Source organism: Trichechus manatus, unplaced genomic scaffold, assembly GCF_000243295.1.
Source record: "Trichechus manatus latirostris isolate Lorelei unplaced genomic scaffold, TriManLat1.0 scaffold00200, whole genome shotgun sequence".
In the NCBI taxonomy this organism is placed as follows: Eukaryota; Metazoa; Chordata; class Mammalia; order Sirenia; family Trichechidae; genus Trichechus; species Trichechus manatus.
The window spans coordinates 2,888,815-2,915,495 of NW_004444136.1; the positions used below are offsets into that span (position 1 = coordinate 2,888,815).

Below are 26,681 nucleotides of genomic sequence, written 5' to 3' on the forward strand. Positions count from 1 at the left end.
CCAGCACCCACCCAGAAACCTTAATGGGCACTGTGGGGATGGAGTGGAGGTGGGGCCCCTGTGAGGCAGCGGAGGCCGTGGTCCTTGGTGCTAGCAGGCTCTACATCCAGGGCAGGGCTCCGGGCCCGCTCCTCTGTCTACCGCCTGCTGTGGGAGCCCGTGGTGGGCAGGCTGCAGCACCCAGGCTTCTTTGGGGGCCAGGCAGAAGCCCTCGCTAGTTCCTTGCTGAGAGGCAGTCTGCTGGCCGCAGGGGTCCAGCATTCCTGGGTGTCAGGCAGCTCCTCCAGCTTGGCTGGCAGCCCTGGACTGTGAGATAGTCTTGCTCTCTCTCCCTGGCAGGCACTTCCCTGGTCCAGCACCTGATGACCGTCCTGATCCGAAGGCACAGTCAGCTCTTCACAGCGACAGCCACGGTGGGGCTGGCCTCCCCACAGGGGGGCCCCCAGCGCACAGTGGGCTGGGGCTCTGAGGAGGTCACGAGGGATAGCCCGGGGGATCCCGGCAGCCCCAGTGCCCCTGGCCTGCCCTCGCAGAGAACCTCATCTCTGGATGGGGCCACTGTGGCGGCTCTTGCAAGGGCCTCCCCCTCAGGCCCGGCTGCCACCAGTTTTGGGAAGAGAGTGCAGACTCTGCCAAACTGGAGGTGTTCCTTCCGGCAGTCGGGGCCCCGGCCAGCCAGCCCAAAGGGAAGTGGCTCGGCCCTGGAGATGCCTGCTGTCTCCTGCAGTGGGAACTGGCTCACGAACGGCCTGTCCTCCCTGCGCAGCCACCGCCGGGCCTCCTTGGGGGACCGGCTCCGGGACTCTGGCTCCTCCCAGAGGCTGTCCACCTACGACAACGTGCCACCGCCTGGCCTCCTGCCCAGCTCCCCCAGCACGGCCAGCGCAGCTTGGTCCGGGGTGTCCTCATGCGAGGCCTCAGCCAGGGGCTCAGTTAGCAGCTGCACGGCTTGCCGGGCCAGTGACTCATCTGCCCGCAGCTCCCTGCACACCGAGTGGGCCCTGGAACCCTCCCCGCTTCCCAGCAGCAGTGAGGAGCAGAGATCCTCGGAGCTAGGCCACAGCCTGGACGAGGCAGGCGCGGGACTCAGCAGAAGCGGCCCCAGCAGCCCCAGCCAGGACCTCACCTGCCGCCCCGAGTCCCTCCAGGGCCTGATCACAGAGCTCAGAGCAGAGCTGTGCCGGCAAAGGACTGAATATGAGACAAGCATGAGAAGGTAAAGAGCTGTGGTGCCGGGGCATGCGAGGTAGCCCCTCCCCATGGGTGGACTGTGGCCTGCAGGCGTGAGCAGCCTCCAGGAGCAAGTGTGGTTACCAGGCTCCAGCCATGACAAGCAGCCTCTGGCCCCAGGGCTCCCCAGGATCCAAATTCTCTCTTGCTCTGAAATAAGTTTCTTGGAGGCTGGGCTCAGGCTGGGAGCAGCTGACCCAGGAGCCAGCACCTTCTGGGGAAAACACCCTGGGACAGCTTGGAGGTGTCCTGGCAGGGGCCTCAAACAGCTGCAGACCTGGCCCACTGTGGACTCTGCTGAGTGAAGGGGCAGTCTGACCACCTAAGCTGGTCAGAGCACCTGGGATGGGGGCTCGGAGCGGGATTGGGGTTCAGAGCAGAGTCATTCTGCAGTCCTTGGTGGGGAAGGGGGCTGTGGCTCCGAGGGGAGGATGAGGGGTGCCCCTTGCCCAGTCAGTGGGCATTCCATCCATGTGTTCACATGGGTCAGCGCTGGCCCAGTCTGAGGTAGGTGGAGAGGCAGGCTCCTTGCCGTCATCCCAGGACACCTGCCTCTGCTAACTCCTTCATTCCCAGAAGTTGTTGAGGGTCTGCCATGGGCCAGGCATCATTGGAGGTGCTGGGGACACAGCCAGGGCCAAAATGGATCAAAGTCTCTGCCCCATTCTTATTTAGAGTGGTGGGGAGGGGGCACGGAGACCATAAACAAGATTGTTGTTAGCTGCCAGCTGTCAGCCCGAGTCCTGACAACCACGTGCTGAACTGCTCCACAGGGTTTTCTCAGCTGTGCTCTTTATGGAGGTAGATCGCCAGGTCTTTCTCTTGTGGAGCTGCTGGGTGGGTTCCAACTGCCAACCTTTTGGTTAGCAGCCGAGCACCAACTGCTTGTGCCACCCAGGCTCCTTGAATGCAGTTGAGGGAGATATAAACTGAGGCATCGTTAGCCTGGAAATCTGGAGATGGGACGAGGCCAGTAGGTGTAGAGGGAAAGGGACGAGGTCTAAGCCCCAGGCTCTGGAGCGAGCCTCCAGCATATAAAGGTCATGGGGCAGGAGGGTGGGGTCAGGGATGGGAGGCACAGTTGGGGATGCTGGAGGCCAAGCTGCCCCAACCTGCCTTGGCGGGGGTCTTCTTTTTGATGCGGGCTCTGGCTGAAGGGAAGGTGATGTCCTCCTCTCTTCCATGCTTCCTGTTCACGAATGGAGGACGCTGGCCTTGGCCGCATCCTGGATGGGGCAGGGCATTCTATTTGCTGACACACACTGTACGCTAGGCATTGTGCTGTACTTACCGCTTCCCTCGGGGCTTCCATGAGATTGTCGTGGGAAGAAAACCACAGCTGTGGGCGAGGTGGTCACGTGCATGGGCCAGGACCCTGTGCAGCAAGAGCGGAGAGGAGGGATGTGAGGCTGGAGGGTAGGGGGACCGAGCTGTGTTCAGGGGCCAGACAGGCAGCACAGCGATGGTCCAGGACTCGGGGTAGGCAGGTCTCACCACAGGCCGAGGAGCCACGGCTCAGTGGGGACGACACTTTGGCTGGCAGGGGCAGAGGACATGAGCTGGCGGTGGTTCTGCAATTGGCTGTGAGAGGCCTCTGGTGCTGTGAGCTTTGGTCGTTCATGGGGTGGTGGTTTTGTGGGAAGGTGGAGAGCTTGGCTGTTGGAGGAGACCCATCCACAAGTAGGAGGCACAGCCATGGGAGCAGAACGCTGCTGCAGGCAGAGGGAGCCCCAAGGCAGTGGAGGCCATCTGTCCTCAAGCAGGGTTAGGAGAAGATGTCCCCCAAGGGTCCATCAGAAATGGGAAAGAGCTTGGTGCCTTGGAGCCAAGGAACTACAGAGATAAAGGTCAGGTGACAGATCGATGCCGTCTCTCAGGACCTTTGGGAAAAAAGTGTCCTTGGAGAGGTAGGTGGAGGCCAGCGTGAGGAGAAGGGGGTGGATGTGTAGACTGCCCTTGTAGACATGCCGCAGCAGAGAGGAGAGAACGAACAGGAGCTCCAAGGCATGGAGAGGCCTGTCTGCCAGCAAGAGGGAAGGAGTTGGCGCTAGGGTACAGGTTGAGGGTGTTCAGAAAGAGGATGCTTGATAACCACAATGTGTCTAGCCCTGGACTAGGGACTGCTGGCTCGTCCGTGGTGATTGAGGGGGAAAGGGATTGGTGTGGGCCAGGGACTCAGGTGTGGCTGTAGGGTAGATAAGTGGGATGAGGCTAGGGTAAGAGTAGGAAGAGCTTTATAACCCAGGTTGCAGACAAGGGTGAGAAGGTCCAGGGGCAGCAGTTGAAAAATTAGAGATTGTGCCAACAGGAAGATGGCATGGTGTCAGGGCCATGGGCCACTTCTCTGGTCCAGGGCAGGTCCCTGGACTTCCCTGGAACAGGTCCTCAGGATAGTGGAGAGGGTGAGAGCCTGGTACACAGCTGTGCCCACATCTCACAGGTAACAGTGCTGCCCTTCTAGGGGTCAGGCAGCTCCCCATGGTAGGAATCAGAGGGACAGCGATGGCTGGGGGCTGTGGAGTGGTGGGCACTGCCATGTCAGCTCAGATGCCAGTCATCCAGAATGAGGCAGAGGAAGGGTGGGAGAAGTGGGGTCCTGAGCCAGAGCCCCGAGGAGTAGGGGAGAGTGCTGGGTGCAGCAGAGCTGAGAGACCTGGACAGAAAGGAGAAGTCGCTGGAGCAAGTGGGGGCTGAACCGAGGCCTGGAGGCAGCTAAAAACCAAAACCAAACCCATTGCCGTCGAGTCGATTCCGACTCATAGCAACCCTATGGGACAGAGTAGAACTGCTCCATAGAGTTTCCAAGGAGCGCCTGGTGGATTTGAACTGCTGACCTTTTGGTTAGCAGCCACAGCACTTAACCACTATGCCAATAAGGGCAGGTCATTTTCCCCTGCTTCTTGAGACAGAAAAGATGAAGCAAGAACTGGACACCACTCGAGGCCTTGCTGGCAACTGAATCAAGCCAGCCAGCCATTCCACAGGAACCCGTGGACACCGGCCATTGTTAGCACAGGGGCCTGCCTAGAGGGCTAGAGACACCATCAGGCTCCATCCCTGCCCTCCTTACAGGAGTCTGTAGTCTGGTGGAAGGACGTGTGAACTTTTGCACATTGTGATGTGAACCTCCACAGAAGGTGGTGTGGGCCCTGCGGGGCGTGAAGGAGGTCTTGATGGGAGCTGCTGGGGAGGCTCCAGAGCAGCTTTCCCAAGGGCACGAGGGGGACTGGGAGAAGTGTCAGGCTGAAGTTGGCTTCCCTGGAGTCACTGACTGGCTGGAGCCTGGGATGGGTGTGGGGGGCAGCAGGAGGGTCTGGATCCCACAGGGCCTCACAGAAAAGGAAAGCGAGGAACTGTTTTAGACCTCTCCTGCCCTCCCCTCACCGCCCTCCCAGAGGCATCTGTCCTGCTCTGGCCTCCTGACATCAGTCCCGAATGGGGCAGGTGATTGGGGCTGAAGGCTGTCGAGTGTTTCCGGATTACAAGCCAAGGGGAGGTGTTGGGGGGAAGGCCTCTGTAGGCACCTCACCAGAGCCTGGCTTTCACCAGCTCATCTGCCTGCATGCCTCGGCCGCCTCCCACACTTGACAACCCAGCAGGCCAGAGCCTAAGACCTGTCTTTCTTCTTGATTTTTAAGAATTGAAGAAGGTAGTGCTGACCTGAGGAAGCGCATGTCACAATTAGAAGAAGAACTGGACCAGGAGAGGAAAAAGTACATGATGCTGGAAATAAAGCTGAGGAACTCGGAGCGGGCACGGGAGGACGCCGAGAAGAGAAACCAGCTCCTGCAGAAGGAGATGGAGGAGTTCTTTTCAACCCTGGGGAGCTTGACTGTTGGGGACAAAGGTGCCCGAGCCCCACAGTAAGGGAAGGGGGAGTGCTTCTGCCCCCAGGCGGCTGGTCCCCCCTGCACAGTGCTGGTAGCTGGCCCACAGGAGGAGCCAGAGCTGCAGCTACCTGGGCCTCGGACGGGGCCACTGGGGTGCCGGGTGCCCAGGAGCCAGCCCGAGAGGTCCTGACGTCCCACTGGGGGTCCAGACTCTGCTCTGACCGTGCAGGGACCTTGGGTGTCAGCAGGGAGCAGTGCCGAGCATCTGCCTTCCCTCCCCCCTGCCACAGGCAAGTTCCCCGGGACCTGGGGCCACCATGAACCTTTTGCATTCTTTATTAAATCTGCTCTGTAAACATGATGCCCAGGTGCCTGGCTCCTTCTTTGTGGCCACTCAAAACGGGACTCACCAAGCGCCCTTGCCTGGTTCTCGAAGGGCCGGCACCTGGGGCTGCTCTCAGACAGACGGGCTGGGCGTTTAGAAGTGGGGCGAGAAGCTCGAGCCAGTGCTATCGCGGGCACGGAGGCCAGGCGCGTGCACATCGTGGGCTCTCAGCCAAGCACCCGTGTGCTGGGGCAGACACCTGTCCTCGCTCCCCCTCCTCTGGGCCTCTGCCCCTTTGTGTCCCTCTCACCTTCCACATCACCTGCCTTCCTGTGCTGTGCACACGCGTGCCAGGGCCAGAAGTGGAGCTCAGCAGGGACTGTGCACCCTGGGGGTGGTGCTGGGGTGGAGCTGAGGTGGAGAAGCCCACCCCTCGCACTGTCCAGCTTCCCTTCCCACTGCTAGTCTGTCTCCTCTGTCCATACCCATCTGCCACCAGTGTCCTAGCCTGGAAGCCCTCTGCTCCTCTCAGACTTCAGCACTGCACTAGGGAGAATCTCCCCAGACAGCCTTGCCCAGCCCCCGTGATCCAGCAGGCCTAGGCCAGAGCTGCGGCTGAGCCTCTGGGGTGACTAAGAAGTGGCTTTGGGCAGAGGACTGTGGCACAGGCGGCGCCAGCCTGAGCAGTAACCTGCGGTGGACTCGCGGCAGGGGGCAGGGGCACATAAGCACCCAGTTTTTAACCACAGTCTCTGGAGAAGTCCTTGAGGTCCAGCCCCACTGTCTACCTAGAATCAGATATAAATCCTCTCACCACCTGACTGATGCTCAGTGGGCTGATGCTTAGCGGCCAGAGTCTTGGTCCGGGGAAGCACTGGCTGTGTGGCATGAAGGACGAGGCCACAGGCCAGAGCCGGGCTGCTGAATCCTTGGCTGGTCGGCCCCTGACTATGCACTGTGCAGCAATGTCAGCAAACACACCCAGAAGAGTTAGATGGTAACTACAGACTATTTTCTTTCTTGATTTGGTGCTGTGGAAGGAAAGAGATTCCAGTGCCTAAAGCTTCATGGGGTTGGGGCGCAACTGTCATATCTACTTAGTTAGAACTCCTGAGACCCCTCCCTCATGAGAACTACTGGAGGACTGGGAGGGAGGGCAGCATCTCACCTCTACTGGGGGGCTGGGGGAAGGGGGGTCAGGTGGAGAGCGACATGGCCCCCACTCATGGCCCCTGCAGTCACCCGCCAGCAATTTGTGTGACCTGAGTTTTCCCCAGAGGTGAGATGCTGCCCTCCTTCTCTACTCAAGGAGAGAAAGAATTTCTCAAACAGGCCAGTATGATAGGGATTGGTCCCACTTCTCGGAGGAGACGCTGAGGCTCAAGAAGTTAGGTGGGCAGTACGTCTTAGGGTTCCACTGAGACCCTCCCTGCACTGCTGGATCTTGGAGAGAAGATGCCACTGGGCTATCAAGGGAGCAGAAAAGACCAAAGGGTTTCACAGGATGAAAGGGAGGTTAGTGGCTTGACAAGGAGGAGCCAAAACCAGCTCATGAGCCGTGTCTGCTACCTGCTGGGAGAAACAGGATCTGCAAAGGTCATTTTTACCTGACTGGAATTGCCAACATTCAGTAGAAGTTCTGTTCCACACTTTCCTTCACCGCACTCTCCATGTGGTCCCTGAAACATTCTGATGGCCCCCGCAGACTGAGCATTGGGCCGCCGAGCTCTGGCCAGCGACCCCCACCCCATCCACTTCTGCTGGCCCCAGGTGAGTTACACTTACCCTACCTGTTCCCAGGCCAGTTGATTCCAGCTGCACTACTACTGTGATGACATCAGTTAATGCTCAGGAGATCAATGAATTATGAATGTGGAAAGACATGGAATTAATTCTTTGAAAATCTACTAAGAATACCTTCTTGAATGCTTTAGTAATGGCAAGTTACTATTCGATAGTGGAAAATTGGTAAAAATCTATAAGAAATTTGCTTCAGATTACTTCATATGTGTTTTAAAATGTGTTTGACTTTAAGGAAAAAATTGAAAATTGTAAAAGATGAATTATGGTATGGTTTATACACTTCAGTTGGCAATCCTGTACCAAAAAAAAAAAAAAAGTTGCCTAACTTTAAAAGACTGACCAATGAATATACTTTTTTTTTTTTTAAGTTAGAATATACTTTCAAGAATGTGTGTGTGTGATGTTTTAAATGGCTGTTGAATGATGGACTAGCTACTGAACGAAGCATACTGCATACAGGCATTTGAACGCCATCTGTGTCCCCACGTGTCCACAGCCTGTGGATAACAAATGGAGCCAGTCACAATGACACGTGTTCACTGGGTCTTCCCCTCCTTTTGAAGCAGGGCCCCAGCCTCCTCCCTCCGAGTCCTCCGGTAGTTCTCATGAGGGAGGGGTCTCAGGAGTTCTAACTAAGTAGATATGACAGTTGCGCCCCAACCCCATGAAGCTTTAGGCACTGGAATCTCTTTCCTTCCACAACACCAGATCAAGAAAGAAAATAGTCTGTAGTTATTATCCAACTCTTCTGGGTATGTTTGCCTGAAGATATGGCTGCCATTCAAAGAGACAGGAAAGGGATACCTAATGTTAGATTTTAAAAACCAGGATTTCCAACATTCCCACAGCCAGAATGTCTACTGAGGCTGGTGGTGACAGTCACGACAATGGCAGCGACATTCCCGAGTGCTCACTAGGCCCTGCCTACACGTATGAACACACCTGTGAAGTTATGTTAAACTCCCCGCTTCACAGATAAGAAAACAGCCACAGAGCCCCTGGGCAACTTAGCAACCTGGGCACCTGGGGAGCTGGTGGAAGGCAGGATTCCACTCTGGTTCTGGCAACAGAGCCCCTGCTCACTTAACAGTGCTATATGCAGTTCCTGCGTGTGAGGGCCATGAATACTGTGTTTTCAGAGGATAGCAAAAGGTGTAGAAGACATTAGCTAACCCATCCAACATTTACTGAATGCATCCTTCCCAGGCATAGTTAATTATGAGCTATGAGTAACAGGTTCTTCCATCCATCAGAAGCCAAGCACACACCATACCATCTTATACCAAAAGTAGGAGGCACACAGCTGCTGTCTCCAGTCCTCTGTGGAAGAAGGTGGGGAATGAATGAATGAATGAAGTGAGCAAGCAAGTATGCAATGGGCATATGAAAGAAAAGGTGATTACAGAGATGGTTATCAGAGGAGAAATTATGTGAACTTGACCTTAAACAACGTGGATTTAAAATGGGCAAACAACAGAACTGTGAAGATGTGAAGAAGATGTGAATGCGTGCAGTGGAGGGATTCACCTGGAGTGGGTAGGGCATGGTCAGATAATATACGAAACAGAACCAAAAAAAAAAGCTTAACTGTTCTAATTCTCAATAAAAATTCAATACTGATTTTGAGGCATTTCTGTCAGCAACCATGTGAAGACTGGGATGACTGAAGGCAGAGAAAACTATCTGGGGGTCAAAGTATACAGAAGTTCTCAGATGTGAGACTACACTAATTTCCTCCCTTTTTCTCCAACATTTCTCCAAATATTCAACCATTTTTATTCCTTTCCAAGGCTAAAACCAGCAATTATATTTGCTTTACACAGATCATTAAAATAATAATAATAAAAAAATACACTAACGCAACTTGTACAGCTACCCTGTGAGAGAGTCTCTCCCATCTTGGACAGGTGAAGCAGCAGAGCTTCAGCAAGGTTGAGACTACACACTCCCCACCTTGCACTCAGGCTACCCTAGATCCACAGGACCCAGGAGATTCCACCCTCTCCAAGACCTTGTCTCATCACGGCACCGTGCCTTTAGTTTCTCCCTCTTCTTTCTTCAAAGCCCTCAGCCTACCCCTTTCTTCCCAAGACGCTGTCATGATCCTTTTATTTCCTACCAACTTTCAAAAGGTCTTTCCACTGCCTGCTCTACCCCTCACTGCATCCTCAGTCATTAGTTATGCCCCCTCTTCTAGAAGCTCTCTCTAGAAGTCTAACGTGTGTCACATCCAACAAGATTCTTTCTCCTATCTTCTTCCTCTGTCCATACAATGACACTGTTGACAAAACAACACTGATGCAAGTGGTGCATGGGCAGGACAAGCGAGTGATGCAGACCTCCAGAGGGACGAGGCTACGGGACAAGAGGTCTACAGGCAGTTATGGAGAGCAAACCAGCTGTTCCTTTCCTCCCACCTGGAAACAGCAAGTATCACACTTCATGTTTGTTGTGTCATGGACACCTTCAAGCTGGATGTAGACATTGGGCAATATATCGGGCAATACATCGGATGTGTTTTCCCTGCAGTCTCACGTGTGTCTCCATCAAAACCTGCCTCCAGCCCCAAATGCTAACCTCGTGGACCTCACCTAGGAATGGCAAAGTGTCTAAATGAGTCCCCTTTTTCTCACCCCACTGTGTTCTCCACCTAGTGCCTCAATTCTCTGAGCAGGGTGCCTTTAGCCTCCCAGGCACCAATCTCTACATCTCTACCCACCTTCCAGCCTTCTTACCACTGTCAGTGACCCTCCTAAAACAAAGGCTGGATCATATCACTCCGTTCTCATCAACTACAATGGGTTCCTACTGTCTACAAAATAGAGAAAATTATAATGCTTCAATTCTGATCCTCACATTTTTAGTTTTATCTCCCATTAGTATCTCTTCATACCCTACACCCACACCAGCCAGTCCTCACTTTGTCGGTGCTCATAGTTTTAGACCTCCTTGCCATTCCTTTAGCTGGAATACCCTTCCTCTCCACACCCTGTTTACACCAAGGCTCAAGAAACCCCCTGTGGAAAACCCTACTCATTTCCTCTGATCAGTCACTCATGTCTGGGCTACTTCAGCACATTCTTCACTCCACTACACAACATTCAAGCAGGATGACTAAACTCTGAGCTTATTAAAGGCAGGACAGTGTCACCCATTTTTGTCTCTCACCTCACTCCTAGCTTCCGGCACGGTGTCTTAGACACATATGCTTTCATTAATTGATAAAACTGAGTGAAACACATGTTAGGAACTTAACATTTACAAAGCATACTTGAAGTTTATCTTCTAGTTTCAAATAAAGTCCTAAGATATATTGGTGTATGTTATAGATTGAACTGTGTCCCCCAAAAATGTGTGTCAACTTGGCTAGGCCATGATTCCCAGTATTGTGTGATTATCCACCATTTTGTCATCTGATCTGATTTTCCTATGTTTTGTAAATCCTACCTCTATGATGTTAATGTGGCAGGATTAGAGGCAGTTATGTTAATGACGCAGGACTCAATTTACAAGATTAGGTTGTATTTTGAGTCAATCTCTTTTGAGATATAAAAAAGAGAAGTGAGCAGAGAGAGAGGGGGACTGCCTACCACTAAGAAAGCAGAGCTGGGAGCAAAGAGTGCGTCCTTTGGACCTGGGGTCCCTGCTCTGAGAACCTCCTAATCTAGGGGAAGATTGATGACAAAGACCTTCCTCCAGACCTGACAGAGACAGAAAGCCTTCCCTCAGAGTTGGCACCCTGAATTCAGACTTCTAGCCTCCTAGACTGTAAGAGACTAAATTTTTCTTTGTTAAAGCCATCCACTTGTAGTATTTCTGTTATAGCAGCACTAGATAACTAAGATAGTGTATAACATACAATAGCTTAAAAAAAACAAAAACACACACAAAACCAGTACAAATCAACCTTCATTTACATAAAATTAATGAGCCTTTTAAGGGAAGAATGCTAACATAAATGCAATAACTAAATTAACAAAGATAAATTACTCCATTTTATTTGTTATCACTAGGGTATTATCACTGAGTGAGAAAAAACATTACAGTAAAAACAACTTTACACTACATTCTGATGTCTACTTTTGCCACCGAGTTTTTTTCTGGAGACTTCTCCAGTCACGGTGGTAAAACAGTGCACTGGTCAGCAACCCCACCAGCTGATCAAGCAGAGATGTCAGGCATAAACACTGCCCATCCTCTATGGTCTCCTCCGAGAAGGTGAGCGTGAGTGCAGGCACACATGGAGACAAGGGTTACCTGGAGCCAGAGCTGGGTCAAAGAGGGAGGATGGACAGCGGCCCCGCCCCCCACACCCACTTGGCAGCATGCCCAGTGGAGGTGAAAATATGCACAGCAAAAGTTGGAAACACACTCAAGGCTGAAATCGCCCTGCTTGTTTCAAAAGAGACCCTAGTTTTAAATCACTTCTGCCAAGTGGCCATGATGGCTGCTCTCTCAGATGATCCGCAAGAGCCAGGTTAGGGGCACTGAAGCAAACTCCTTTTTTTATATAAAGTTTCTCCAGTGATTTCAAACACCATGAAAGCAGGACTAGATAAACCAGAAAACCAGGGCAATAGTTTAGGATCTTCATAGTCTGTATAAAATCCAAATCTAGTAGCCTAGCGACATCCCTTCTATCCCAACCCACATGAAACCCTAAAACTGCCAAGAAAAACTTTTTACCATAAATTTACATTTTATTTTCAATGAAAATACTCTTAATTTCATAATTTTCATACCACTTTTGTCTTTTTTATTTAAAATATGATAACCAATTGACATACTAGATAAAATTGTTTACATTCCAGTGGCGCATGGTTAATGACTAGGGCATGAACGATTCAAAACCACAGTAATTATCTCAGCATTCCCTACAAAGTGCCCCATTTTGTCTTGGCTAGAGGAGAGGGGAGGGAGCGGGAAACAGGGAAGGGAGAGGAGTGAAGAAGGAACAGCACTGTATAAGTAGAAAGCAAATGTCAATTATCATACTTAGACTTTCACGTTTTAAAACCCGTTAAACAGGATCAACTGTCATGAGAAAATAGATGTCACAGTCCAGGCATACAACTAGTTTAGTTTAGCTTCACCATTCAGCTAAAAGATTGAGTTTCTCAAAAATATACCAAATATCGGGCCTACAAAAGTTATTTCTTTGTAAAATTTACTAAGATTTATTCCTTTTGTAAAATGTAAAGAATGGACTGATATCACGAGCAGGTTCCTACTTACAAAAACAGACAGCAATAATTTCAATGAGTATATCTAACACAATTTTCCAAGATACATAGTGAAAGATTTTACAGGTGAGTGCCTCTCACTGACGCAGGATATATATTTCACATACTCACTATCACTGTGTCAACAATGGCTATGATGTATTTAACACACATGTGTGATTCACACTCAGTGAGGACCTCACAGTAAGGGCGACAGCTTGCTCGGGAAAGCACAGAAAACCAGTGCGAGGTAGTTCAATAAAAACCTAGTGCTATTTGTAAGTCATCGTGAGAACAGAACATTGTGCAAAACTAATCCACAGGAACATTTCTCAACTGTTTCAGTAACACAGAGAATTTATACCAGAAATGGGCAGGAAACTATTACTCTTAATAGACTCTCCTTAAGAGCACTTAACTAAGAGCAGTTAGTTTGAAATTAGGACTTCTGTTTTCTTTATGAGTTTTCTAATTGTACCCTCAACTATACATTTCTGCTTCAATGCCCTTTACCTCTTCAGCTTTCTTGCTATTAAGGAAAACTCTGTTTCCTCTGATGAGGAAACAACCTAAGAGAGATGGGTAGAAACACAATGCACACTAAAATGGAAAAGGGGATGGAGGGCAACACTTGAGAGGGCGCTAATGACAGAATGGTGATGCTGGATTTCCTATCAGTAAGTGACCTTGATCGGGGGCCATGGGGCTTCATGCATTCACTCTATAGCTACACACGAACTACAACAGCACTTCTAAAAAGATATAAGGCTTTTACCTCAGAACGCTGTGCAGGCCTGTGCCTAGGCAACACTGAGTGCTTAAGTCTCCGTGTATGCAGCAGGTACTGGCTGATGATGGTAACCTGGTCTCATCTGTAACCCAGGAAGCAGCTTCACTTGTCTGCTGCTGATTTCACTTAGACAATGATGTCCTCTTCACCTTCATCTTTTTAGACAACAGGGCAGGATCAGAACGGAACAGAAAAATGAAAAGGCTTACAAGAAAGTTTGTTGTTTTACACACAATTAAGCTTCCCTGTATCCATCAGAGAGGCTGTGTGGTCGCCTTCTCACTGAAGGCTGTGTTTCTCTTAGGAATCTGGGGTGAATGCACTGTGCCTTTACCAGCTGAGACAAATAAGTACCAGGAACAGTCAGCAGCCACAGGTGCGCAAGTAAGAATGATTCAGCAAACGGTATGGAAAGAGCTGAGACGCTCTATTTATGTGTATCTATCATGTGTATTAAGAGACCTCAACCACACACTCATTTTACAAGTGGTCAGTATTAGAGGGTAAGAGAATAGTAACCAGTAAGACATATGTAGAAAGAATTAAAGTGTCCCTTCCCTATCCTACAAAGTTGAACAATAAATCCTGGTCAAAACAATTTTCTGACAGTAAGATGATAATTACATTAAGTGTATAATAAGTAGATAAACCAAAATTATAAGATAAGCAAGGTGGCTTTACATAAGTTACTGCTTGACAGAAAACTTTTTTGTAATTGCTATTTAAAAAAACAATGTTTAAGAGGCTTTAAAGATTCAAAAAGCTTCTAAACATATATATATATATATAATACACTTGTGTGTATACATATATACACATATATATACACACACATACATATTCACTTAACCGACTTAAGTGAAGAGGGAAAGTTATCTTTAGATACTGTACTTTAAAAACTTAGGGCACACAACATTAAACAACAGACTTTGTTTTCAGGATACAATCTGATACACATTTTAGTCTATATTAAGAACTAAGAGTTCATTTTCTCTGAATTGGAGTGAAACATGCTGGTGGCAAGTGGCAGCTGGCATTTACAACAAATGATACAACAAGAACACCTGGTTTTCCTTGTTTAACCAAAATCTCTATCAACAGAGATGGCTCTTCAACAAGAAAATATAAGATATGGAATCTTCTGAAAGCAGGTTAGCTGTTAAAGTGCAATAGTGAAATAATCTATCCTAGAGAAAATAAAGCGAATTAACTGTCAAGCTAAAGTAAACTAAGAACACATTCATGCTGAAATTTTTGCTAAAATCATGAATTCAATCCTGTTTCTGAAACAATTCAAGAGGTGTTAACAGTCTCAAAACTCTAATTGGCCTAAAAAAAAATGAATGCACCATGTTGTTTGAGTAGGAAAAAAACCCAAAACCCTGTTGGCATCAATTCCAACTCACAGTAACCCTACAGGACAGAGTAGAACTGCCCCATAGAGTTTCCAAGGAGCACCTAGTGGATCTGAACTGCCAACCTTTTGGTTAGCAGCCGTAGCTCTTAACCACTAAGCCACCAGGGTTTCCCTTGAGTAGGAAAGGGATGGATAAAAAGATTGACAACTTCAAAAGAAGCTGGAAATTATGGCTTTAAACCATCAAAAGCAAATTTGCTATTTCAAAACATATAAAAATCTAATGTATTTTAATCTTAAATATTGCACATTAACATTTGCAGTCAATATGGGAATCCATGCCAAGCAAACCTTCAGACGTCACATGTTGAGCTGGACCTGTTCTTGCTCCTATTGGTCACTCATTTCAATGGGCTTTCTGCCCAGAACCTGGCCACTGACTTAGTCATGCATTTCTCGTTCACTATGTGAAATCCTCCTGTTCCAAAGATAACAAAAGGTGCCTAGGGTCATCACAGACAATTATTTCAGAGATAATGAGACTTCAATGACATTTTACATAGGAACAATTCAGTTATAGAGAAATAATTCTGCAGATATAAAATGTAAACAGTTAACATACACTTGTCAGGCGCAGCACCATTCTTCACCACTCAACACCCACACTGCATGTTGTATTGAAATCAGTTATAAAAAATGAAAGACTCAGACTAAATAACCATCGTCATGCCTACTCTGCTCAATGTGAAAAAAGTCCTTAGAAAATGATATCCTAGATATGGCTGTGTGCTACTATCTTCCGACGAACGGTATATTGCTCACTTGATACATCATTTACGGAAATCTAAGTAGGCTTTGGGACCTCCCAACAGCTAGTATAAATATCACTATGCTACAACTAGAATCAGATGGCCAGAACACCATGAGAACTGGTGCTCCACGGATACTCCAAGGAATAGGAAACCAGAAAGGTCCAAGGGCCCGAGGCTGCAGAAGAGGAAAGACTAGACTCCAGACCACTGCAGGGACCTACAGTCTGAGCAGATTAACTCAGTGTGTACAAAAACAGGCTCGTAGCTAGGAGAAGTGAACCATCTGTTTATTTGCATTGAAATGTGTTATTCATGAAGTATCCTCTTGACTTTAGGTGATCATAAGCTTTGAGCATGCCACGAATTTGCAGAACATACCATATTCTTCTTACTTTACTTCTGTGGGGCGTGTTGGGGGGAATATGTGAGTAGTGGTAGACACCCAGCATCTGGAAAGACATGCTCTGAGTTATTCTGCCATTTAGATAATGGGGACTTTGTAGGAGAGTCTACCAAACTGTTGTCACTAAATTAGGATTGGCAAGTAGCAAATATTGGAGGTTTCTTAACACGTTCATCATTTACAGTAGTTATTCCTGAATATAACTGGCTACAGGTTATCTTCCCTCACTCCTCTGGGGTTAGTTCATTGATAAGCACATAACCCTGAAGGATAGTATCTTGAACAAAACATCTGAAATAAATTCTAATAAAAAAACTATAAAAATCTTAAATAATTCATGATATAGGCAAGTCACCACATAATAGTTGCTTTGATAAACAAAATCTTACAAATTCAGTAAAAAAAAAAAAATCAGCAGCATAAGATAAAGCAAATATGCAAAAAATTTAAACCATGATAAAATAATTAGGTTTACATTATAGTTAATTACAGCAAAAAAAAAAAAAAATACAATTTTGTTGCTGTTTTTAAGCACAACTTAAGTTTTAAATTATAGCACTTGAAATTACAAAAAAAAATGAACTACTACAAAATGAATTCTACATTTTCGAAAAATCACTCAAAAATAAGACCACTGAATTGTTTGCAAAGCAGTTCTATCAACGACAAAACGACTCCCCGCCCTCCCTCCCCACCAAAGCCCAAGTAGTCATCTACAACAGCCTAGAGGTCCAGATGATGCTTCTAGACTGCTGTCTGTATCAGAGGCCAAAGTTGGGTCTGTTGACATTGAAGACACATCATTGACCGATGATGATGACGATGGGTGCTGAGAGCCATTGATCACTGCTGCACCTGTGCTATGAGAAACAAAATGGCAAATCAGTTGCAGACAGAGTTGCAAACCGAGCTACTTGCACTGCACTGACTGCCCCCAGTGGTGAATAATTTTTCTCTTGAGTTAGAAGGCTCACTAAAGATACTCACAAAAGATATTCAACACAACACTAACTTACAAACACTCTTCACTGCAAGCTATCAGGTGAGAATCCGGAAAATGTTTAAATATTTGGAGTTTTGTTCTTTCCCAACAAGGAAACAACTAACAACTAATTTGTTTTTCAGTTTGAGATAAGAATTTTAAGCCCAAGTCACATTTAGAAATAGCCCTACAGAAGACCTATGAATGGGCTTCATTCATGCTGTATGTGAACTCTTGAAAATATATGCAAAACTGCCTGTCTCTGCATTTTGTTTGAGAGAGGATCTCAAAGGGCTATATGACTCAAAAAGTTAAACACTACTGCCCTATAGAAAATAATTTATATTTAAAAAAATTTTTATTTTATTGCTATTGTTGTTGAGAATATATACAGCAAAACATACACCAAATTCAACCATTTCTACTTGTACAATCATTATGATTACATTCTTCGAGTTGTGCAACCATTCTCACCCTCCTTTTCTGAGTTGTTCCTCCTTCATTAACATAAACTCACTGCCCTCAAAGGTTCCTATCTAATCCTTCAAGTTGCTGTTGTCATTTTGATCCCATATACACAGTTCTTAAAGGAGCATAATGCTCAAGGTAGATACTTTTTACTAGTTAAGCTAAACTACTGTTTGGTTTTAAGAAGACTTCAGGGGATATTTTTGGTTTAAGGTTTAAAGGTTATCTCAGGGCAATAGTTTCAGGGGTTCATCTACCCTCCACAGCTCCAGAAAGTCTACTATCCATGAGAATTTAAAATTCTGTTCTGCATTCTCCCCGTTTTAATCAGGATTCTTCTATAGAATCTTTGATCAAAATGTTCAGTAGTGATAGCCGGGCACCAGCCTGTTCTTCTAGTCTCATAATAAAAGAGGCAGTTGTTCATGGAATTTTATGGGATCTTTACACTGAAAAGAAACCCTGGTGGCATAGTGGTTAAGAGCTATGGCTGCTACCCAAAATGTTGGCAGTTCGAATCCACCAGGAGCTCCTTGGAAACTATGGGGGCAGTTCTACTCCGTCCTATAGGGTCGCTACGGTTTTTTTTCTTTTTTCCGACTGAAAAGTCCAAACAATACTGATGGTATGTCTTATTTAAAGCAAAAGTCAAGACAAAGAATAAAATCATGTGAATTGGACGAGACCTTAGTTCAACTACTCTAGGTTACATGAGGTCACATGACTTGCCAGGGTCACACAAGTGGCATAGTTTGGAAAACTCAGGTCTTGTTATTTCTATTCTAGCAAATTGCTGATAAACACATATACGGATTAAACAGAAAAAGCAGACCCAGACTGTTTCCTTTATCAAAAGCATTTTCTAGATTTTAAAAAGTAACAGGGATACAAAGGCAAAGGACCATAGACTTGGGGGACATCTACACCAACTGGCACAACACAGTTCATAAAGACAATGTTCTACAGTCTACTTTGGTGAGTAGCGTCTGGGGTCTTAAAATCTTGCAAGTGGCCATCTAAGACACAACTATCAGTCTCTTCTAGTCTGGAGCAAAGGAGAAGGAAAAAAAACTAAAGACCCAAGGGAGCAATTAGTCCAAAGGACTAATGGACCACATGAACCACAGCCTACACGACCCCGTGACCAGAAGAACTAGATGGTGCCCGACTACCACTATAGACCGCTCCGACTGGGATTACAACAAAGGGTCCCCTGACAGGGAGAAAAATGTTGAACAAATGATCAAATTCACAAAAAAGACCAGACTTACTGGTCTGACAGAGACTGGAAGAACTGGAGACTATGGCCCCTGGACACCCTTCTAACTCAGACTTGAAGCCACTCCCAAAGTTCACCTTTCAGCCAAAGATTAGGCAGGCCTGTAAGACAGACAACACCACACCAAGGTTCCAAATTAGGTTTTACTACTATTAAATAGGAGTCCTGGTGGCGCAGTGGTTAAGAGCTCGGCTGCTAAGCAAAAGCTCAGCAATTCAAATCCACCAGCCGCTCCTTGGAAACCCTATGGGGCAGTTCTACTCCATCCCATAGCCCTGGTTGTACACTTGTTAAGTGCTCCCCTGCTAACTGAAAGGTTGACAGTTCAAACCCACTCAGTGGGTCTTCCGGAGAAAGACCTGGCGATCTGCTCTTGTAAAGATTACAGCCTAGAAAACCCTATGGGGCAGTTCTATTCTGTCACGTGGGGTTACTATGAGTCAAGATCTACTCGACAGAACTGAACAACAACTATTAAATATTAATACAAAGCTGATTAATCATACTACTAAAATATTTATAATATAGCTTTTAGTTTGTTACAACTAAATTGTGGAGAGAAGGCCATTTCCAAAATACATAGCCCTTGTCTTAGTCCCTTAGGTTCCTAAAAGCTTTCAAACATCTGCATTTTCAACAGGATCTATATCAAAATTTGGAAGGTTGCATTCCTGATCAGTGATTTAAAAAACAAAACTCTGAAGTATAACTACAAATGTCATAAGCAGCTACAAAATTCATTTAAGCAATTATATGCCATAGTACAATGAAATGGGCATCCGAAACTATGCTGTTGTCACTCGGTTTCCACAGTGAATTGGTTCCAGGACCCCCTTGGATACCAGAATCTGCGGATGTTCAAGTCTCTTATATAAAATGACGTAGTCATTTGTGTATAAAGCTAGAGCTAGGGGCGGGGACTGCGAGGTGCCCACTGTACACGTGTACCTACTATGGCAGGTTCTGGTTCCCACCCAGGTGGGGGCTAAGAGGAGAAGAGGGCTTTGTTTTTCCTGGCTGCCTCCTTCCTGCTCAAGGAAGTGGCGGAACTGTGTGTGCACCCCAGCGGGTACGACGATCACCAAGGGATGCCCAGCCCGTAAGGCAGGGGCTGAACCGCAAAGTGGAGATGGTATTTCCAGATTGGGCCTAGGCCTCCCTTCCTCTGCGACCGTCCCCTGGGGACCTGCTACGGGTGCTTGGGCTGGCTCTCCTGGTGATAAGAGTTGGACAAGTCCTGATGTCCAGAGAAGATGACTTTAACAGTGTTGAAGGATCTAAGACTTCTGCACTTGGTGACGTCAATAAAGATGAAGGATTTGTAGAAGAGTTCAATAGATAAAAACTTGCTAATTTTCCAAGTAACTTTCTGGAATTTTTTTTTCCCCAAATATTTTCAATCCACAGTTGGTTCAATCTGCGGATGTGGAACTTGCAGATACAGAGGGCTGACTAATTTAAAAATCTTACCCATAAACAAGATGCTAGACACAACATCCATTTTTTGCTTAGAATGTAGTAGAGCTTCGGAGGGATGATTAAAATGGCATAGTCTTAGTCAAAAGCAAGACCTGTCTGCTGAAATATTACTCAGACTTCAAGGCCCAGTTCAAATTTCACCTCTTCCATAAAACTGTCCTGAGCCCTGCAGCCAGAGAAGTCTCCACTGCCAGCCAGAGGCAATACAGAATGCCAGAACACCAAGCACTCTGAAGCTGTGACAAACCTGGCTTCAAGTATTAGCTTTTCAATATATTACACCTGTAATCTTATGTTACTTAATTTTTCTGAAATTCTGTTTCCTCATAGGTGATATATGCACAACAATCTCTATCTTGGTGTTATGGATTGAATTGTGTCCCCCAAAAATATGTGCTGTAAACCCTAACCTCTATGTCTGTGGTTATAATCCCATTTGGGAATGGGTTGTCTTTGTTATGTTAATGAGACAGGAGTAGTGTAGGGTGTGTTTTCAGTCAATCTCTTTTGAGATATAAAAGAGATTAAACAAGTGAGCAGAGCAGAGATGGGGGAAAGATAGATGCCAAGCCACACAGAGCTCTCTAAGGAACCAGGAAGAAGAAGCTGAAGAGACCTGGACCTTCCCCCAGAGCCACCAGAAAGAGAAAGTCTTCTCCTAAAGCTGGCACCCTGAATTTGGATTTCTAACCTCCAAAACTGTGAGAAAGTAAATTAAAGCCATCCACTTGTGGTATTTCTGTTACAGCAGTACTAGACAACTAAGACACTTGGGGCCTTGGAAGGAGAATGAAGTATCTAAATTATCTAAGTGTCTGTATGTAGTACGTGCTTAATATCTACATGTTTCCCTGTCATTTAAATTTTTCCCTCAGCTCTTCATACTTTTACAAACACTACAATTAAATAGAAGGTCAGCTTATAACAAAAGAAAGTTATTTACTCCCTCAAACCAGTCTTCTTCTTAGGGAATGAACATTTTCTAATGGTGGTTTTAATGTCACTGCCTTAGTTAAACAAATCAAGAATACCAAAAAGAGACAGATGGTAAGCTGCCATCACATGGACCAAATTTTGCAATGAAGCTTTTGCTTATTTATCCAAAGTAAAGAGTGTTTGTTAAGAGCACAGAAAGTTAAATATATTGAATTTTGAGACATTTTTTCTTTAAAGATAGAGTAACAATGCCAGTGAAAAAAGGTTTTAAGCCTTTGGTGACTCAATTATTTCCTGCTTTGAATTTTTTGTTGATAACATGTGTTTTCATTAATGGAAGCATGCTGACTCACTGAGTGTGTCTGAATTTTTGGTAGATAGTATGGCTTTTCTTTCCTTGTCCCCTCCCACAAGTTGACCCTAAGTGTTTAGTGGTACATATGAAGTACTACAAATTATACCCCCAGAGTCCCCACCAAGGTCTACTGGTACATACGTGTAACAAATAAAAAATTTCAAAATTTCTATTTTCCTACCAAAAATTCAGACACCTCATACAATACCCTGTAAAAACAGTAATTTGTGGCACACACGCACTTCTTCAGTTTCAAACAGTCACAAAGGCTGACAAGCACTGTCAGTGGTACAGCAGCTTCCCAAGAAATCTCAGAGGCTGTTATATGTACCACCAGGCACAAAGGGTTAAGCTTCTGTTCTTTAAGGGACTGTTAATATCATAGAAAAAGATGTACATTTTATGAAGCAAGCTACTAATATATTAGTACTGATAATGTTACTACAATTTATTGGTATAATGGTGTACTAATGTCTTTCTAATTTAACCACTCAAATCGTACTCCTAATACTTATTAGACTTCAAATAACAGTGGTAGTAAATATGGAAAGAACTGTAGGTTTCAGGCAGGTCCACTGAAGATTACAAGGCAGCAAGTAAGCCGCAATCTTAACCAAGCTTCTATTGTAACCAACCTAAAGGAGAGGGCTGACCCCGTATCACTCCATTCTTGGTTCTCTCCTCCAAGTCCATAACTTCCTTGTATATCAATTCTGAAAAAGAGAGGAACAAAAATCAGTTTTTCAAAGTCTAAGAGCCAATCTCACAGGTTATATATGTTTTAAGTAAAAAATTTACATGTTAAGTACTTCAACAGTGTCCCTACAATGGCAGGGTGTCAGCCTAAGATTCATAGGTGTTAATAGCAATTCCTTGATCCTCAACCGTGAATTATATTGGAAGAAACTAAAATCTCTGCTGTAGCTACTGTTTCTAAAGTTTGTTTAAGGACACAGCTAGGGTTAGAAGCTTTATCTTTTTTAATTCTCTAGTACCTTGCACTACACCATAATGTACCACATACTATTCTGTAGTACAAATGCTTGTTTAGTTCTGTCTTTATGAGGGCTTGAAACACGTATGTCCTATTAACTTCTAGTTCTTGAGCCCCTGGATTAGTGCTTGGTACACTGTAGGTGCTCGACAGATATCTGTTAAAAGATTCAAATCAAAGGCTATATGGAAACTTGCTTTAATCAGAAAAGAATACAAATACCTTTTCTTAGGACAAGAAAACAGGTAACTACACTTCTCCTTATGAGTACTCTACAGTGACACTCTATCACTGTCAAGAAAATTTCTGTACTTATACACAACAACCTCATTTCATCTGCGCATATTTTCTAAAAGGTAAAATCATCAGAGGCTTTCTGTAAATGTGATAAGAAGTAAATGGAGATGCAGGTATAGACTTAGAATCCTTCAGCAGAGAAACACATCCAAGTATGTAAGTTCAGATCTACTGTTCAAAGCACGGGAAAAATGCTCAGTACACACATCCTGAATCATTTCCAATTCAATTATGATTTTTCACAGCCTTAATGAACTTGCAGACTAGTGAGCAACAGTATATACAGTCATTACAGGGGAATAAACTCTGGGAGAGGTGAAGTGCTAAAGTATATACATTTTTTAAAAAAATTCAGGTCATCATATTTATGTAAAGAATACATACTTGTGCAGGAAAGAGATCACACAGCAGGCCTGAGACTGCTATCCTTAGAAAGACTTGCTTGCGGGTTAGCTCTTGGCTGGCTTCTGGGAACCCGGATTTCAGGTGGGTCCCCACCATTAACTGATAAGGTGTACCTGAACTGTGCAAACAATATGGGTTACGCTGAACACCTGCTTTCCTTCTGGGAGTCTGGAATTCTGGTACATGTTAGGCAGAGGGTGACTACGTGGCCAATCCCAACAAAAACCCTGGGCACTGATTCTCTAACAGGCTTCCTTCACAGACATTTCACACTGCTGTCACAGCTTACTGCTAGGGGACTAAGCGCATCCTGTGACTCCACAAGGACAGGGCTCTTGGGAGCTTGTGCCTGGTTTCTTCTGGACTTTACCCCATAAGCCTTTTCCCTTTGCTGATCTTGCTCTGTATCATTTCACTGTAACAAATCAGAGCCACAAGTATGACTATATGCTGAGTCCCATGAGCCTTCCTAGTGAACCGCTAAAACTGAGGGCTGTTGAGGGACCCCAAACACAACAGTATGTAAGAATACTTATTTGTATACGCATATAATGAAAGGTCCAGACATCAAACAACTGGGGCTGGGGTGGAAAAAACTTGTATACTTTCATGTATTTCCTATTCTTCTACACTATTTAAATTTTTTTAGTAATACTGTCATTCAGGGAAGGCTTTTATATTTTTTACCTTCTATATGTCTCTATAATTTGAATTTTTTTAACAAGGAGAATGTAATACTTTCATAACTAATAAAACTGACAATGTTATCTTGGTATACACCATCCTAAGACACAAGAAAGAGCTGTCTGTGGCATTCCTGACTCACATATGCAAAGCAAGTTAGGCTACAAAAAGCAGAGGCACTGAATTGCTGGGTGGAGGGCTGTGGGGACCATGGTCTCAGAGAACATCTAGCTCACCTGGCGTAACACAGTTTATAAAGACAATGTTCTTACATTCTACCTTGGTGAGTAGCGTCTGGGGTCTTAAAAGCCTGTGAGCGGCCATCTAAGATACTCTACTGGTCTCATCCCTTTGGGAGCAAGGGAGAATGAAGAGAACAGGATACAAGGAACAGATCAGTCCGAAGGACTAATGGACCACAGCTACCAAGGCCTCCACCAGACTGAGTCCAGTACAGCTAGATGGTGCCCGGCTACCACCGACTGCTCTGACTGGGATCACAACAGAGGGTTCTGGACAGAGCTGGAGAAGGACATAGAACAAAATTCTAACTCACAAAAAAAAAAGACCAGATTTACTGGCCTAAAGGAGACTGGAGAAACCCCGAGAGTAAGGCCCCCAGACACCCTTTCAGCTCAGTGGTGAAGTCATTTCCGAGGTTCACCATTCAGCCGGGGAGTGGACAGCCCCATAAAACCACATGGGACTAATGAGGCACAGCAGTCCAGGGACAAGGACCAGAAGGCAGAAGGGGGCAGGAAAGCTGGTGATAGGGAACCCAAGGTTGAGTAAGGACAGTGTTGATGTGTTGTGAGGTTCTTAACCATTGTCACAGGGCAACATGTGTACTAACTGTTAAATGAGAAACTATTTTGTTCTGTAAGACTTCATCTAAAGTGAGAACAGCAGCACAACTGGAAGAGAATAGTCGATGTAACTGAACTTTGTGCTTGTAGAAATTTTTGAAATGGTGTATCTTTGGCTATGTATATTTTCACCAACAACAACAAAAAAAGGTTGAGAAGGGAGAGGGTTCACATGTTGTGGGGTTGTTAACCAATGTCATAAAACAGTATGTGTACTACTGTTTCATGAGAAACTATTTGTTCCGTAAGCCTTCACCTGAAGTACAATTTAAAAAAAAAAAAAAAAAGCAAAAGCAAAGATGCACAGCTGAAATGGACACACTTCACTCAGAAAAATCAACTTAAAATCTGTTTTAAGGCCTCTTCATGAAATTATGCTTTAAAATATTGGGGAAAAATTTCTATTCCCTTTCAAGGTTAAGGGTGACTTCTCATGAAATAGGTTATAGACTGCTAGCAGTTGCAAGTGGCTTACAAGGTAAGTTTTAGTTACTTTATGAATAAATTTTTTTGAAATGTTTACTATAAAATAAATATTCAAAGCAGAAAAAAAAGTAAACGCTCATCTCCAAACAAAAAAGCAACCACTGCAAATATTTTGCCATATATTCTTCTAATTTCTAAATTTGTGCATAGATTTTTAAAAGTTAACTGCAGTCAAACCATGTGTAAGTGTTTATACTTGCTTTTTTCATTTAATTTCAACCACTTCCATGTCATCATATAGTTTCATAATATTAACAGACACCATACATCAAGAAGTAGGTAGGTGTAAGAGACTTTATTCTTTCTTTTCTGTTACTAGACATTTAGATTTTACCAAGTACCTCCCTATCATGAAGAATGCAGTAACTAACATTTTGGCACATAAAAATTTTCTGGTACTTAGTGCTATTTCCATAAGAATTAAGGACACTTTAAGGACAAAAGCGACCATTCAATTTTGCAGTTCTGTGTGAAAACCTGACAAAGACAGAACTTCCGACAACATGGAGCCCTGGTGGCACAGTGTTTAAGAGCTCAGCTGCTAACCAAAAGGCTGGCAATTTGAATCCACCAGTTGCTCCTTGTAAACCCTATGGGGCAGTTCTACCCTGTCCCATAGGGTCCCTAGGAGTTGGAATCAACACGATGGCAATGAGGTTTTTGTTTTTATTTGGTCAAACAACATTGTTTATGATCAGAAATGATCCAATTAATAAGTTACACCAGGACAGAAAGACTATAAACAAACTACATGTCTGAGAGGAAGCTGTTGCTTCCCTGAGGGCAATGACCTTCTGATAGGGTATGTCCCTTGCAGGGACCGTTTGGAAGCTGTGCCTATGGAGTTGTTACAATAGATACTTGTTCCCACTTGGGACATTGAGCTTCTAAAGCCAGGGTAACTGCACATCCACCCCTGGGAATCTTGTTCTCTCACTAGGAGGCCAAAGAGAAGAGCTGCTGGGCAGCTGTGTGGACTGCTGTGAGAGCTACTCCCACCAAAGAGAAACACTGGATGCTGTCCTGCTGATGATATGTGCGCTTCTTGTCCTGTATTCTTCTACGTGAATCTGCTGTCAAATGTGGCCTGTTCAAATCCTGTGAGTCTGAATGTCCACTTAATAAGAACCTTCTGATGAATGTTAGAGAGACATTATTCATCATCTTCTTTGGGTCATGGAATCCTTTGAGAATTTCATAAAAGCTATGAACCCTCTAAATGTACAAACAAAAATGTGCATGGAATTTCCAGGAGTCTTTGTATTTCCTGATGAATAAGCTTCTGATTAAAAATCTTCAGTTACAGGGTAAAAGGACACAGTAACATTTATGTTAGTAATAAAGTAACACAGAAATGGATTCGTTTGAATGAACAGGAGCTAGAGACATCACCATCTGCTTGCTACAGTAACCTTCTCAGGCTTGAAAAGAGAAAGGTATAAAGTCTACATAGAAGAAAAAATAAGAGATTTTTTTCCTCAAAGAAACAAAAAGGAATGATAAGCATTTAAGACAGGAAGAAAAAAAGAAAATAGCACCCCTTGGTGAAAGGGGATTAAGGTAGAAGAACCAGAGCTAATTAACAGTGCTAACTAGGCAAAGTAACCTGTAGTTAATGGCTTTGGTAATGGATTTTTCTTTCTGCCGTGACACTAAAAGGTCACTACAGGACCGCTGT

The 26,681-nt window shown here is 45.3% G+C and overlaps 2 protein-coding genes across 6 annotated transcripts in view; one reads left to right on the forward strand and one right to left on the reverse strand.

Moving 5' to 3' along the window:
- ARHGAP22 (Rho GTPase activating protein 22) overlaps positions 1 to 5,097 on the forward strand; it is a 298,466-nt gene extending 293,369 nt beyond the window's left edge. Inside the window, exons 10-11 of the mRNA XM_023742109.1 lie at positions 340 to 1,216; positions 4,869 to 5,097. Coding sequence (XP_023597877.1) covers positions 340 to 1,216; positions 4,869 to 5,097 — 1,106 coding nt within the window. The remainder of the gene's footprint in view (positions 1 to 339; positions 1,217 to 4,868) is intronic.
- Positions 5,098 to 11,086: 5,989 nt separating this feature from the next.
- Positions 11,087 to 26,681, reverse strand: part of MAPK8 (mitogen-activated protein kinase 8) — a 116,759-nt gene continuing 101,164 nt past the window's right edge. For 3 of the 5 annotated variants that reach the window (XM_023742111.1, XM_012558955.2, XM_012558954.2), the window contains 2 exons: positions 21,907 to 21,984; positions 16,482 to 16,627 (listed from right to left, as the gene is read on the reverse strand). In XM_023742111.1, coding sequence (XP_023597879.1) covers positions 16,482 to 16,627; positions 21,907 to 21,984 — 224 coding nt within the window. Of the gene's footprint in view, positions 15,036 to 16,481; positions 16,633 to 21,906; positions 21,985 to 26,681 lie in introns of those variants that run through there. The other 2 variants (XM_023742110.1, XM_004387956.3) reach the window with 2 other exon arrangements.